Genomic DNA, 14,204 nt, shown 5'->3' on the forward strand with positions numbered 1-14,204 from the left:
GATTTCTGTTGAGACATTCAGATGGTAGAGTCAGAATTTGGCGTAAACAGAATGAGAACATGGATCCATCATGCCTTGTTACCACTGTGCAGGCTGGTGGTGGTGGTGTAATGGTGTGGGGGATGTTTTCTTGGCACACTTTAGGCCCCTTAGTGCCAATTGGGCATCGTTTAAATGCCACAGCCTACCTGAGCATTGTTTCTGACCATGTCCATCCCTTTATGGCCACCATGTACCCCTCCTCTGATGGCACTTCCAGCAGGATAATGCACCATGTCACAAAGCTCGAATCATTTCAAATTGGTTTCTTGAACATGACAATGAGTTCACTGTACTAAAATGGCCCCCACAGTCACCAGATCTCAACCCAATAGAGCATCTTTGGGATGTGGTGGAACGGGAGCTTCGTGCCCTGGATGTGCATCCCACAAATCTCCATCAACTTCAAGATGCTATCCTATCAATATGGGCCAACATTTCTAAAGAATGCTTTCAGCACCTTGTTGAATCAATGCCACGTAGAATTAAGGCAGTTCTGAAGGCGAAAGGTGGTCAAACACAGTATTAGTATGGTGTTCCTAATAATCCTTTAGGTGAGTGTATATTACTATAGCACACCATAAGTTTTATTTTGTCCCTTTTCTCAAGGCGGCAAATCAGGCAGGTGCAGGCCCATACAGTGAGCAGGTGTGCTGTCAAACCCCCGCCTCCGTGCCCGACCCAGTCTCAGTATTCTATGTACTTGAGCACGACCCCACAGACAGTGGTGTTTACTCTCCTTCCACGTGCCTGGCTTTGAAATGGGATGAACCCTGCAGCAATGGAGCAGAGATCACCTCTTACATTCTCAAACTGGGAGAGGAACTCATCAGCCTGGGAAAGAGCACCTGCCATCTGCTGCAGAACCTACAGCTTGACAGTGACTACAGGTAAATGATACAGATGCAGCTACATACACACCTAAACAACACATACACATAGGTGTTCAAAAGTCAGTTAAAAGTGTTCATTTTTAACAACATTGTTTTCATTACAAATGATAATATCTGCATAACAATTTGAGTGAAAATTTGGTTTGAAAAGTGTACATGAATGTCAGAATTTCTTAGTATTTGGTAAGCACTCGAGCTGGCATGGACTTTACATGTTTTTGCAAAACTTGATGATCAATGTTATCCCATGATATCATGTTTATCACATGATTTAAGAATATGCCAAAAAGCATCATGTGTGCTTCAATGGAAGTCAGATCTTTTGTAAAAAAAAAAAAAAAAAAGAGTAGAAAAAGAGGTCATATGGACAATGTAACAAATTTGCTTACATTTGATTAGTGAATCAAAAAAGCGCAGAATCTCCAATCTTAGATATTTATGTTATAACATATCATTTACATTTATGCATTTGGCAGACGCTTTTATCCAAAGTGACTTACAGAGCCCTTATTACAGGGACAATCCCCCCGGAGCAACCTGGAGTTAAGTGCCTTGCTCAAGGACACAATGGTGGTGGCCGTGGGGTTCAAACCAATGTCCTTCTGATTACCAGATTACCAGTTATGTGCTTAGACCACTACACCACCACCACTCCATTATTTACATTTTCATCATTAAACAAAGCAAGTCTTCAAGTGACATACCATGAAAATATGCATTTCATTATGCATAGTATTTGCGCATATCATGTATTTACTGGATTCATAACCATGGGATACATCAGAACAAGCTATTTGCCGCATCCAGTGTAAATGTGTTACAGTTTTTTGTTTTAGTCATAGTTTTAGTCTTTTGATGAAAATATCCTTTTAATATTAGTCAATATTTTGTCATGTCATATTCATTAATTTTAGTCAGTTTTACTGTGGCATATAGTTTTAGTCAATGAAAATAACATCTTTTAGTTGTTGGTAGGGCTGGGTAGAAATATACATTTTTCGATACATCGTGATCTTCGCTTGAATGATCTCTATATCGATACTTGAATCCCAAGATCGATCTTTAACTCTATGTGGCAACCCACTATAATGCAAGTAAATCACTCGCACGTGCTACCAAATCTCACGCTATGTGACTTAAAATGTCTATGATTAGCCTCCGGCTAGTAAACGTTCAGATTTCACTCACCAGTGATTGAGAAGTATAGTGGAGAAGACGTTATTAGCACAGAAGTCCTTTCACATTGTGCTGAGAGTAAAAGTTTAAGAATTGGTTTGAATCGTTCTGTGTGTCCAAAGACGAGATCATTGAATAATGTCTCGTTTAATACCCTTTCTGTTCTTCACAGTCAGTTGTTGATTAAAAACAACAAAATGACATGGATGTGCTAAAGGAATTACGCATGTCTTTTCTCGTTATATGCACTTACTGGCTGATTCCGCTAGTCTTAAAGAGACGGACCGATTAGACAAATTATGCCAGTAAACTATAAAAATGTAACACAAATATACTGTATATGCAACATAATATATGTCATTTCAAGACATTAATTGATGGAATAGACTGAATTTAAATTAAAAGCTAAAATGGGAACAATTTGATGAAAAACTAATGATAAACTAAAAAAGTTAGAATTAACATATTTGAAGAAGTGTTGCCTAGAAGGTTGCTTTATAATTAAGAGCATTAGCTGAGAGAGAATTTATTTTATATGTAAGCAAAATGGACATTGTATTAGAAATGTACCTAATTAGTTAAAGAGATTAACAATGGCCGCATGTTGATTTTCATGCTCAGTGGACAGAAAATACGTACTAACAACCAACAACCGCTTGGCTTTCTGATTCTCTATGAGCCAAATCGACATCCTGCAGAGCGCAGTTATGCTTCATCTCGGGGCTCATTTGTATTCGGCTGCCAGTGTTGTCCATTTAAGCAAAGTGTGACGCCAAAACCATATCACCAACGCTGCCCACCCCCCACCCCCTGCCCAGGAGAGCAGTGGGTAAACAGCAGTGTGTTAATGAAAAAAGGCCAGAGGGCAGAGTTTGTGTGTGCATCTATAGAGCGTGGCCCATAACAGGCCATCTATCTCTGCATGGGGCCACCACAGAACACATATCAGTGTCTCTATCAAACACTTATGCAACCGATGTTTTTGTCTGAAAGCTTTGATTATGGCTCTTGAATTAGAGGCCTGCACAGGACTTATTTTTTCATTTTCATCTCACCTCCCGTCCGCATGTGCGGAATGTTTCCCTCTGTCCTCCAAGGTCAGAAATGAACCAGGGCTTGCGGGCAAGAATGCAAATATTACTAATTTTTAACATTTGATATATTTAATTCTAGGCCTATTTATTTATGCGATTATTCCCTTTTGAAAAAACTGTTCTGACCTGTAGCTGTCAGATGCTCAATTTTAAGGTGCGTACACACTGCCAGCGACATCGACTCCATACCATTCATTTTCAATGAGAGCACAGCGACTTCCGGCGACACAAGTTCAACTTTATTCAAATGAAGAGCGACTAACGGAAGCGACAGCCAATAGGAGAGAAGACGGGAGAGCTCACGTGATCCTTCTCTCTCTCAGCTCCTGCAGTAACGGAAAGATGGATGAAAGGCTAATTCTTGCTGTTAGAAATTTTCCAGTGCTCTATGATATGTCTCTTCCCACGTACAAGGACATTTTTAAGAAAATACTGTGTGGAAAGGTGTATCTGAGATCGCGGGGATTTTATGGACTCAGACAGACCGGCATTTGCATTTTCGCCGCAGATAAACAGCCGCTATGGCAAACAGCACGCCTGGTTTCTCATTCATCTTTGATATAAAGCATTTTATGTACTGATTCCATTTATATTTAGTCATTTCCCTCCAAAATGTTTGTTTTTAGTGGCAAGAAAAGAGATTCGCTGTCAACAGCAATGGAATGACATCCGTGAATGTCATTTATAAACGTTACTAGGCAACCAGTAGTGGGAACACCCACTAGCTACTTCACCGCCAGCCACTGGCGACCTGCAGCGACAAAGTCGCTGGCAGTGTGTACGCACCTTTAGATGCTGTTGAATGTGTAGCTAATATAAAGTGTTTTTAATGAAAACTACTTGTACTATATCAGATTTGAAAAGGAAACATTCCCAATAATTCCAAAAATTGATACAGCGATTACATTAAGATATTAGAGCTGTATAATCTAACATAGTGACCAGTCAAATATTTGAAATGTATTCTAAAATGTTTTGTGTCGCAATATTATATTTAGATTTTGTATTTGACTTCAATTTGACATTATAGTTAAAAGACATTTGCAGATTTAGTTTAGAATTTATTTTGTTTAACTGATTCAATTAAAGATTTTTCCATAAAAGATATGCCATGTTTTTCATATATATATATATATATATATATATATATATATATATATATATATATATATATATATATATATAAAATGAATATACCCTCACATGTGGAAAAATTTCCCCTGAAAATCAACTTTGTCAATTTGTAGGCGAATCCGCACGTCTAATTCACCATGGGTTCCCTCTGGATTTTCCTATTTTTTATAATGGGGTTTTTAAATTAAAAAGAGTAAAATAAGGTCTGAGGTAAACATTACTTGTTGATACGTGGTCACTTTATTCTACAACATAGTCATACCTCAAACGTGAATTTTGATGCCATATTTAATTACATACTTTTAAAACAAAATGCACACTGGCTTCAAAATGTATGTTTAAAGTATGACTGTGTGTAATTCATGTTGTAGAACAAAATGTCCACGTATCATCAAGTAATGTTTACCACAGACCTTATTTTACTCATAAGTTAAAAAAATGATCTTCTGGGTTTTTGGACTACAAGCTTGAATAGCTCTATTGATGAGTGGGTTAAAGCAGAGTATGATTATGAACCTTATTGTTATAGCAACACAGGTCAACATTGGCTAAAACTAGCAGTTGTTTATATTTTGTGACATTTATAAATACTGCAGGGGGGAAAACTAATCTGATGCATATTAATAAATATCATGTTATGTTTTTTAGCTTTTCTTGATATAATCATTGCATATTCATGATGTGTGGGAAAGATTATATTTGATTTTCTTTAGTTTTCTGGTAATTCTCCATATTCTCCATCTGTTGCATTTATCTTTGCTTTTGGGCTTCCTCTCATTTGTAGCCATGCATCTTACCACACTCATTGTGCTTACGTCATTGTACATCTTAGTACAGCCCTCTTTTGTCATTTTTTTATATTGACATTATTGTATGTGGAGTTGTATTTATTTATTTATTTTGGTCTAAACCAAAACAGAAAGCAGAGGTCCAGTCTATAGATTTCATTATCTGATACCAAACTATCTCGGTAATCTACTGGCGACATTATGACTGTCTTAATTGTAGCGTAACCTCCGTTATATCCATCTGACCCTGCTGTGCTTTATTTAACCTGTTCTATCAGAGAAACCAAGGTTTTAGACTAATTCAAATATTAAAAAGAATAGGTTCACTTCCATACAAACTGTAAGGTTGTGGTCAGTTTTACATTACGTGCATGTCAAGTAGAGCTACATTATTATTTTTTCTATAAAACCAGAACAATACAGCAGCATGCACTGGCCCTTGAACACCCTTGAATTTGTGTTTCTTAAAGTCTTAAAGGAATATTCCATGGTCAATACAAGTTATTCTCAATTGACAGCATTAGTAGCATTATGATGATTACCACAGACATTTTTTTTCGACTCATTCTTCCTTTTCTTTAAAGAAAGCACTTACAATGGATTATAGCTTTACACATAAAAGGTTAGTAAGTGTTTAGTTTTTTACACTAAAATCATTTTAATATGTATATTGTTTACATCTTGTGGCTATACTTTTGAAATTGTGAGTATTTTAAAGTTTACAGTTTGGCCCCCATTCACTTCCATTGTAAATGCTTCACTGTAACCCAGATTTGTACTTCTTGTAAAGAAAAAGTGGGTCAAGTCAAAATAAATTTTTGTGGAAGTCAACATTATGCTGCAAATGCTGTCGATTGAGCTTAGCTTGTGTTGAACCGAAAATATTCCTTTAAAAACCTTTTTATCTAAATGTTTATGCTTAAATATTTCATATTGTAATTCCCATGCTTTTATTTGTTATTTCATAGTTTTGAAGACTTCATTATTAAACTAATATGTGGCAAATAAAAATAATAAAGACTGAGTAAGTGTATCTAAACTTTTGACCGGTAGTGTAGATGTTAAATCACTCCAAGACCTAATCATTTAGAAGTGTGGTCAGAGGGATTTAGTTAGGTCCAGTGTAAAGCAGACTGTATGATCATTTGATAGGTCAGAAATCGATTACGTCTTGTGTCATTATGGGCGTAAAGGCTAATGAAATATTGTGAAAGGTTAAAATATGTTTTGTTTTCTGTTAAATGTCAACCAGTCTGGTTGTTGCTGGCAGAGCTCTACTTCTCCTGTGCGGCTGTTAAATCAAGTTCAGACTTCCCAACCCTTCCATTTTTAAAAGCCATTTTGAGTGATGGCATCCTACACGAAGCGTTGCAGGTCTCACAACTGTCAAATATAAATATGATTGAGTTTAGCAAGGTGAAAGTTAATGAAGTTATTAGCATTCGCAAGTCAGTGATTTCCTTGGGTTCTCCTGTGCGTGAAGTGGCTGATTACTTCTCACTGTGATGTGTGTGATGTGATAAGCCACAACTCATTTCACACTGAGGTTACATCAGGCAAATCTCTTCAAAATAGTCTAAACCAGGCTGGAATCTTACCAAAAATAAAAACAATTGCATTTTTAAGCAATATACATTTTATCAACATGGCTGTTATTCGACCTTAGGCACAAAGCCCGCAGGGAAGACTGGCTGTGCTGGTATTGTTGAATGTATATGTTTGTGTCTGTTCTTGTTTGAAAATGTAATAGTGTTACACATGGTTGACAGTAAAGCTAGGGCACATCTGTTAAACCTTTTGATAAACAGATATGAAGCCTGCTACGCTACATCCATACATGCATATTCAGATGAAGCTGCTCAAATGAGTGTCCTATGAGTAATCTGCACACCTCCTGAATGAACAGCAGTTGCAACACAGCAGGAAATACTAAGAATACAAACAGCACACACCTGTTTTTGTAGTCACCACGTGTCTTTGTTGACATTCTGCTTGTTTCAAAAATAAATCTAGATGCTGAAAGTATTTGATTGTTTACCTGTTCTGGGTGTTGTTTTAAAGCCATACTCCTAACAGACATGTTCTTCATAATTATCAATGAAACTGCAAAACATCATGTATGTAAAGGCTGTGTACTTTTCTTCTGATTAAACTACAGTACATCTTCACTTTTTATAGTACTTAGCTACACTACAAACGAACAAAAAGTAGCTTAGTCAGATTACGTTTTCTTTCTGTTATTTATTTAGTAGTATTTATCTGGCACAAAAGCAATGAGGATCTCAATTAGGGTGTCCACATCAGACTTGAATACTTAAGACGGTCGCACACCGGACGTCAAGGTTTTTCCCTTCTTCAGGAATAAATAAAGTGACGTTGATGAGTTTGCAGGTTAGTGTATGAAACTGGTGTAACTGCACAAACTGAATGGTTAGAAATGGTGATGTTAGTTATGCAGTTTCTCTATCTGTTGCATTGAATGGGATTCATTCAAGCTCTCAAACCACAAAAAGACATACTTGTAACTGAAAACACATTGTGTAGGCTATATGAAAGAAACATATACACAATATATCATCCTGTGATGGCTAGAGTAACAATCTATGTTCTTTTGATAATGATTTGATTTATGATTTTAATCAAATTTATTGGAAATCTATGCGAGTTGCGCTCCATGGCATGGCAGAATTTCTAGTAGCTTCCGGAGACATAGCTTGGCACTGCTGATAGATGCCAAGCATAAAGCCGCCTTTTCATTGTCGTCCTCATTCACATATGACTGTTGTATCTATTTCCCCTCATGTTGAACATTAATTTTGCTAGCAATGGATTTTATTTATTTAGGGCAACATTTCACCTCAGAATGACTTTACTGTGTGATTTTGTTCACACAATCGCAGATGGAAAAATGAAATGAAATTCATGATTAATATTAATTTAGTATTTATTATTAATAGTACGATTATTATTAATACTTTTTATAGTTATTATTATGATAATTTACTGCAACAACAACCATAATTGAGCAATTAGGAAGCAGATATTTGTAGATGTGGTTTGTGTGCATAAATAAATGGCACGTACACATTTAATCACACATTTAGTGTAATTACAAATGCTTTTTGTGATCTATTTGCAATGTAAACAATAATTTCTGAATTCTACATTCATAATTGTCCAAAATACAGAAGTAGGAAGCATTTAGAATAAAGTTCAAGTCAAAATCCATTGATATTTCTTACTTCGCGCTGATAGTTTTGAATGAATACATCACTTCCGGTCAGGCGATTGCATACGGTCTAGACGCACAAATATTTGAACATGGCCAAAGCTCAAATCGGATCCGAAAACTGTATGTGCGCACAGGATTGTGGGACGTGATAGGCAGCGATGGATACCTGCCTTCAAAAATCAATCAGATGAAAGTATCTCAGTAGACAGGGTGTGACGAGAACATTGGATTTGATTTCTCAAGGCTGTGTACTTACCGTCTTTCATGAGGGCACAAACTACATTCCCATGAAGCATTGTGAATGATGTAATTGAATATAAAACTATGGAAATATGTAAAACTATTGATTTTAGGTTGTTGTTGTTTATAAGTATAGAAACAATATATTTGATGTTTATGCAAAATGTTCTAAAAAATGTACAAATATATAAGTAGTTAAAGGTTGAAGGGAGATCGACTTGTTTACGTCATTTGCAGTGCATCATGTAGACTGGAAGCTCCTGTCACCAAGACAAATTCCTTGTATGTGTAAGCATACTTGGCAATAAAGCTGATTCTGATTCAAATTCTGATTCTGATCATGGGAGCGCACGGCTGCTACAAAGTATGTTTTGCATTTTTTGTTGTTGGCTGCAGTTCTCTGATTGGTGGATCTTTCTCTGATTTACCATGTGAAATGTAGTTGTTTACCATAAATTACGCTATCAAACACAATTTTTAAGCAACGAAGTTGAAAAAACAGACAGATATCTTAAGCAGAAGCATTTACAATCGAAAAACAAACTTGTAGCTCACTGTAGGTCTGTCTTTAAAATTGTATAAATAATCGTTGAAAATGAATTTAGTCTATGGGATTAAATTAATTAATTAAAATCCATGCTTCTGTATGCATTAGTTTTTTTTTTTTTTTTATGATCGGGCGGTTATTTCCTTTTAAAGCTGCACATAACCAGCAAAGTTTTAACTCGTTTTAGCACAGTGGTTGATTGACAGGTCAAGGGGTGAGCTTCGCTGCTGTCTGAGATGTATTCAGGAAAGATTTACACCTTAAATGTGATGTGGCCACATGCGTTTTTGACTACCTTCAATTGAAGTTGTTGTGATCCGATTACAAAACGATTTAGACAATATTTAGACCTGTATTTAGCACTGAACACTTGTGATCAGATAGTCCGAAATGCATCTTATACCACATGTAAATGGGGTCAGGTGTGAACGGGGTCAGACATTCCAGGAAAGTGCCTTATCAATAGCTTGCATGTGCAATAAAATGTGAAATTCAAGCAGCAATGAAGCAATTTGTCATGCTGTACCACTACATTCTAATTGGAAAAGCTACTTTAGAAAATAGCTAAGCAATTGTAACACCAAAGAAAAATAATTAATTGCATTAGAAGCATCTCTTTTTTTATATACCGTAAGTTAGTCTCCAACATGAAAAAACAACATTATAATTCAATATGAGGTGAAATTATTTAAATGCATTCAGAGAAAGGGTTTTGTTTCAGTGCAGTGGCATGTCTTTGAAAGGTTTTGATGAAAGACAAGGGTTATTTAGTACTACTTGTTAATGAGTTATTGATTTAAGCTGCAAGGCTGCTTTGTCTCTATGCTGAGCACTTGTGTTAAAGGTCAGATAAAGTCTGTTCTTACTGCCCCTTATACAACTAAATCTTGAAATATAGAAACAGCTTTCTCTTTGTTCCTAACTTGTGTAATGCTAACCACTGGCGTTACGTTTTGTGCGACACTACAATTTCACGCTTCAAGAAATATGATGGCCATATTGAAATATTACCTCTGTGGAATAAGGAATAATTTCACACTGTGCACATTACTCAGACTGCTACTGTATGTGTCATTGCTCACTGTCCTGGTGGTAGTTAAAGACCCAGTCTCAGTATATGTTGCTTTCTATAAACCACGTGAAAGCACCTAACTTACTTATGGTCTATACCAACACTGCAACTCATTTTTATAATGAGAATTGTATTTTGTCTTGTTTTAAATTGTCTAAACGTTCCTAAAGCAAGATGCATATGCTTGAGAAGGAAAATTGCATAAGATATTTAGACTTCAGAGAATCTTTTTAGAGAGAATCTTTAAAAAGCCCATATTATACTAATTTACTGGTTCATGATTTTATTTTGGGGGTATACTAGAATAGGTTTACATGCTTTAATGTAAAAAAAAAAACACGTTATTGTTCTCATACTGTACAATTTTGCTAAACGTATTTACATCCTCTGGCTCAAATGCTCTAAATTAGGTCATGTCTCTTTAAAGCCCCCCTTTACGAAAAGTCTAGTCGGCACTGATATGTCAGCTGGCCTAGTCTGTATTGATTGATCAACCGCGTAGAGCGTGTGTAGGAAATGTAGTGCCCCTTACCATAACTGAGTTTCAGGCTTCCTTAACAGCTGTAAACACTGTTGTAACTCTGGTAAGAATTGCATCGGTTTTTGCCGTACCAGTTTGAGTCTGATAATGAAAGTTTGGAAGAATAAACTGATTGACCTGAACCACCTTCGCAAGCAAGACTTGAGCCTCTTGAGATTGACCATTTTGTTACACAGTTTTAGGTAAAAGCCGGCCCACAGCTGAATAGTAAACCCTTTCCAAAACAATAACATTACATTGCAAGTTAGCCGAGCGCTACTGTGGATTGCAGATGTAAAATTACTGTTTGTAAAAATAAATCCATCTCCACACTTGATCACTATTCATAGTAAGAATGACAAACACTCTGCATAATTCTATACAACTGTAGGTAAAAGTGGGCCTGCAGCTGATTAGCAAAACTATTTCAACACAGTAACATTAGCTAGCAGGTTAGCAGAGGCCTACAGATGTGCACTGGGTTTACACCGTAGCAACAACACAAAACTCTGCATTTGAACTCTCTGTAGAAGAAAAATCCACAAATAATCAAGCATAATTACAGGTTGTGATCCTGAAGCGCAGATTGTCCCAACAAATTGGAACTGCACCATCTTTCAGGAGTAACAGCCTTGAAAATCTGGCATTGGTTGTGGTTGCACTGATAAATAATTCTGATAAATTGTAACCATTGATTCTTCAGTTCGTCTACCTTTGGAAGTCCAAACAAATCGGTTTTGCTTTTGCAGTGAAAAAAAAACATTGTCTTCTCGACATGGCAACTACACTACACTCATCCTGGCCTCAGCTATAACTACGTTTGTTTGAGGGTGGGCCAAAGTAGTCCTTAGGCGAGCATTATGCAAAGGTGATGCATATTGATGTAGATACTTTGCAGGATATGGTGGTGGACTACAATCCAGCTGTTTCTTGTAGTTCTTGAGCAGTGTTGTTTGTGGGAGAGAATGACTCCCTTTTGCGTGGACATTGTGCTTTGTAACTTTGCAGACCTTTTACATGCACAAACAGCTATTACACACTAAAGGAAAGGTAAAATCCCAAAAAGCATAATAGGGCCTCTTTAAGTTTGTTTTTCTTACCCCAATAGCAAATGCATTTAGATGTTTTTATTTTTAAAGACATTTACATATTTTTACTGATAAGCTAAATTATTTTAATAATCAATGATGTCCCAGTATGATTTGAAGTCAAGAAAACCAACTGTAGTAGTGTTTAATTCACATGTTTTGCTAAGAAAGTTACTTCCATATAAAACACCATAATGAATTAATAAGAAGTGAGATGTTAGTTGTAATCAGTCTCTCTGTGATGTGTCAGTCTGCAGATTCAGGCAGTGAATGAGATCGGTGCTAGTCCCCTGTGCTCTCCCCTGCTGGCCCGCACCCGGCCGCTGCCCCCTGTCCCTCCCAGACTGGAGTGCACTGCTGCTGGACCCCAAAGCCTCAAACTGAAATGGGGAGACAACAGCAATGCCAGGAGCCTACTTGGAGATGAGATGATCTACAACCTGCAGATGGAGGACAAGAACAGAAGGTGAGTTTATCTCTATCATGCCTTATAAACAGCTATAGATGGTGTAGAAGGGCATGATGGTCAACTAATCAACAAGCTGTCCAACAACCGACTAGTTGATTACTTAATCCGACTTGTCTTTGTAGATTTTATTTTTTACCCTAATATTTTTAATGGTGATGCTGTAAAGGGGATGAATTTAGAAACATAATTTCTCAGAGATGGTTTTAGCATGCTGTACCTTAGATTTTAAATCACCTGCTATGAGCAATTTTCCCATTATTATACTTAATCCTAGGGGCTCTGTTTTCTGTGGTGACTATGATTGTTTTCTGCAAACAAAAATTATAATATAGCTTTAAAGATCAAAGCTATTTAGCGTAATTATTTGTAAATCTGTTATTTACTTTATTGAGGCTGTGCTTTCTTGGATTCAGACCGCATTTTTTGTTGGTAGATCTATACATAAAAATGCAGATGGTTACTTTTGGCTGTTAGGGCGCATCTTACTCTTATTTTCAGTGTTGTGCATCATGAGCATTGCATTTTTAACATGACATGTCAAGTTAAAAATAATCAAACTTTTAAAAGCACATGTTTTCTTGTCTTTTTTTTATTTTTTTTACACCCCCTATAAAACTGTCTGATCTGGTTCTGTCAGACCCTAATAATTCAGAGTTTTCTTAAGTCCAAGTAGTTAACTAATAATTCAGACAACCCAATGACTAGTCAGTTTTGACAATGTGTAGTTTTGCACATCCCTTGTAGATGCACAGCTAGAAGAAAAAATGTATTACATTTTTGTGAGCAGACGGTGAACAATGATTTAACATGGTCTAGGTGAACTGTCAGTGGATGCTACAAGGTACTATTATAAGTAATTAAAAGTGTGTAATATTTGTCGCAAAAACGTCACCAAATGAATTGCTAAAATTATTGCCTCAACGCCTCAAACTCAAAGTTGCTGTGTTAGGCTGGCCAGGACACTCAAACAAACAGAGTAATGTTTAATAGTGTAACAAAAAAGAAGTGTTTACACTTTTTGCTGCATTCAACCTACAAATGATTTGCTTGTAGTTGGTTTTGCATATTAAGCTAGGATAGGAGAAAGTGTTTACCAGACACACATGTACTGCAGTCAGGCCACTGCACTTTTAACCTACACAATTCACAGTGTGGCTCATAACCTAATTTAATTGTAACTGTTGATTGTTTTCTTTGGCAAACTGGCATATTGGATGTCTTTGTGAGGGGGTAACAAGCCTGACAGATGGGAATCTAACAAAAACATAATGAATTCCCATCCAGCACTTTTGTGTTAATCTGGTTAATTTTGTAATTATTCTCTTTAGGATGTTTGTAACGTGCTTCAAAGGATGATTTGGCGGAAGCATTTGTATCTTTTTTTTTTTTTTTTACCAAATTCAATTACTAAATAGCATCCCCCGTTTTATGCCACGTGACAGAGTCTGCTGTCTCTGAAGTATATTTTATTGGCTTGTGGTGCTTTTAATACCTTAAGGGAACTGTTTTAATGATTGTATCTTTTATTATATTTTAACCTGTTTTTTGCCATGAAAATAGCTTGTATGGTGTTAAAACACACACACAAAAAAAAAACAGAAACACCAGTCATTAATATTAAATACAGTAAATTCATTTTATATTAATATTTGTGAAGTTAAGGCCTAAACTAGGCATTCAGTCATTCTATATGTCTTATTCTGTGTAGACAATGAAAATTAAACATCACAGATGTAGATGTATCAAACAGGGGGATATCAATTGGTAACATAATTTTTTCGTGACCTTGTACAAAAACTCAGATAAAAGCAGAGTAATCACAATATTTACTAAAGTCCTAAGATTCAATTACCACCACCGGTGTCACGATTCACTGTTGTCTGCCCTGTGTTTCTCCCCTGTCATCTGTTCC

General features: G+C 36.3%; 1 protein-coding gene across 2 annotated transcripts in view; it reads left to right on the forward strand.

Moving 5' to 3' along the window:
* The window catches only part of LOC127648939 (fibronectin type III domain-containing protein 3B-like), a 241,630-nt gene that overhangs the window by 211,478 nt on the left and 15,948 nt on the right, over positions 1-14,204 (forward strand). For both annotated transcript variants that reach the window (XM_052133779.1, XM_052133780.1), the window contains exons 22-23: positions 649-929; positions 12,074-12,289. In XM_052133779.1, the coding sequence (XP_051989739.1) occupies positions 649-929; positions 12,074-12,289 (497 nt within the window). The remainder of the gene's footprint in view (positions 1-648; positions 930-12,073; positions 12,290-14,204) is intronic.

This window comes from Xyrauchen texanus, chromosome 9 (genome assembly GCF_025860055.1).
Source record: "Xyrauchen texanus isolate HMW12.3.18 chromosome 9, RBS_HiC_50CHRs, whole genome shotgun sequence".
NCBI lineage: Eukaryota > Metazoa > Chordata > Actinopteri > Cypriniformes > Catostomidae > Xyrauchen > Xyrauchen texanus.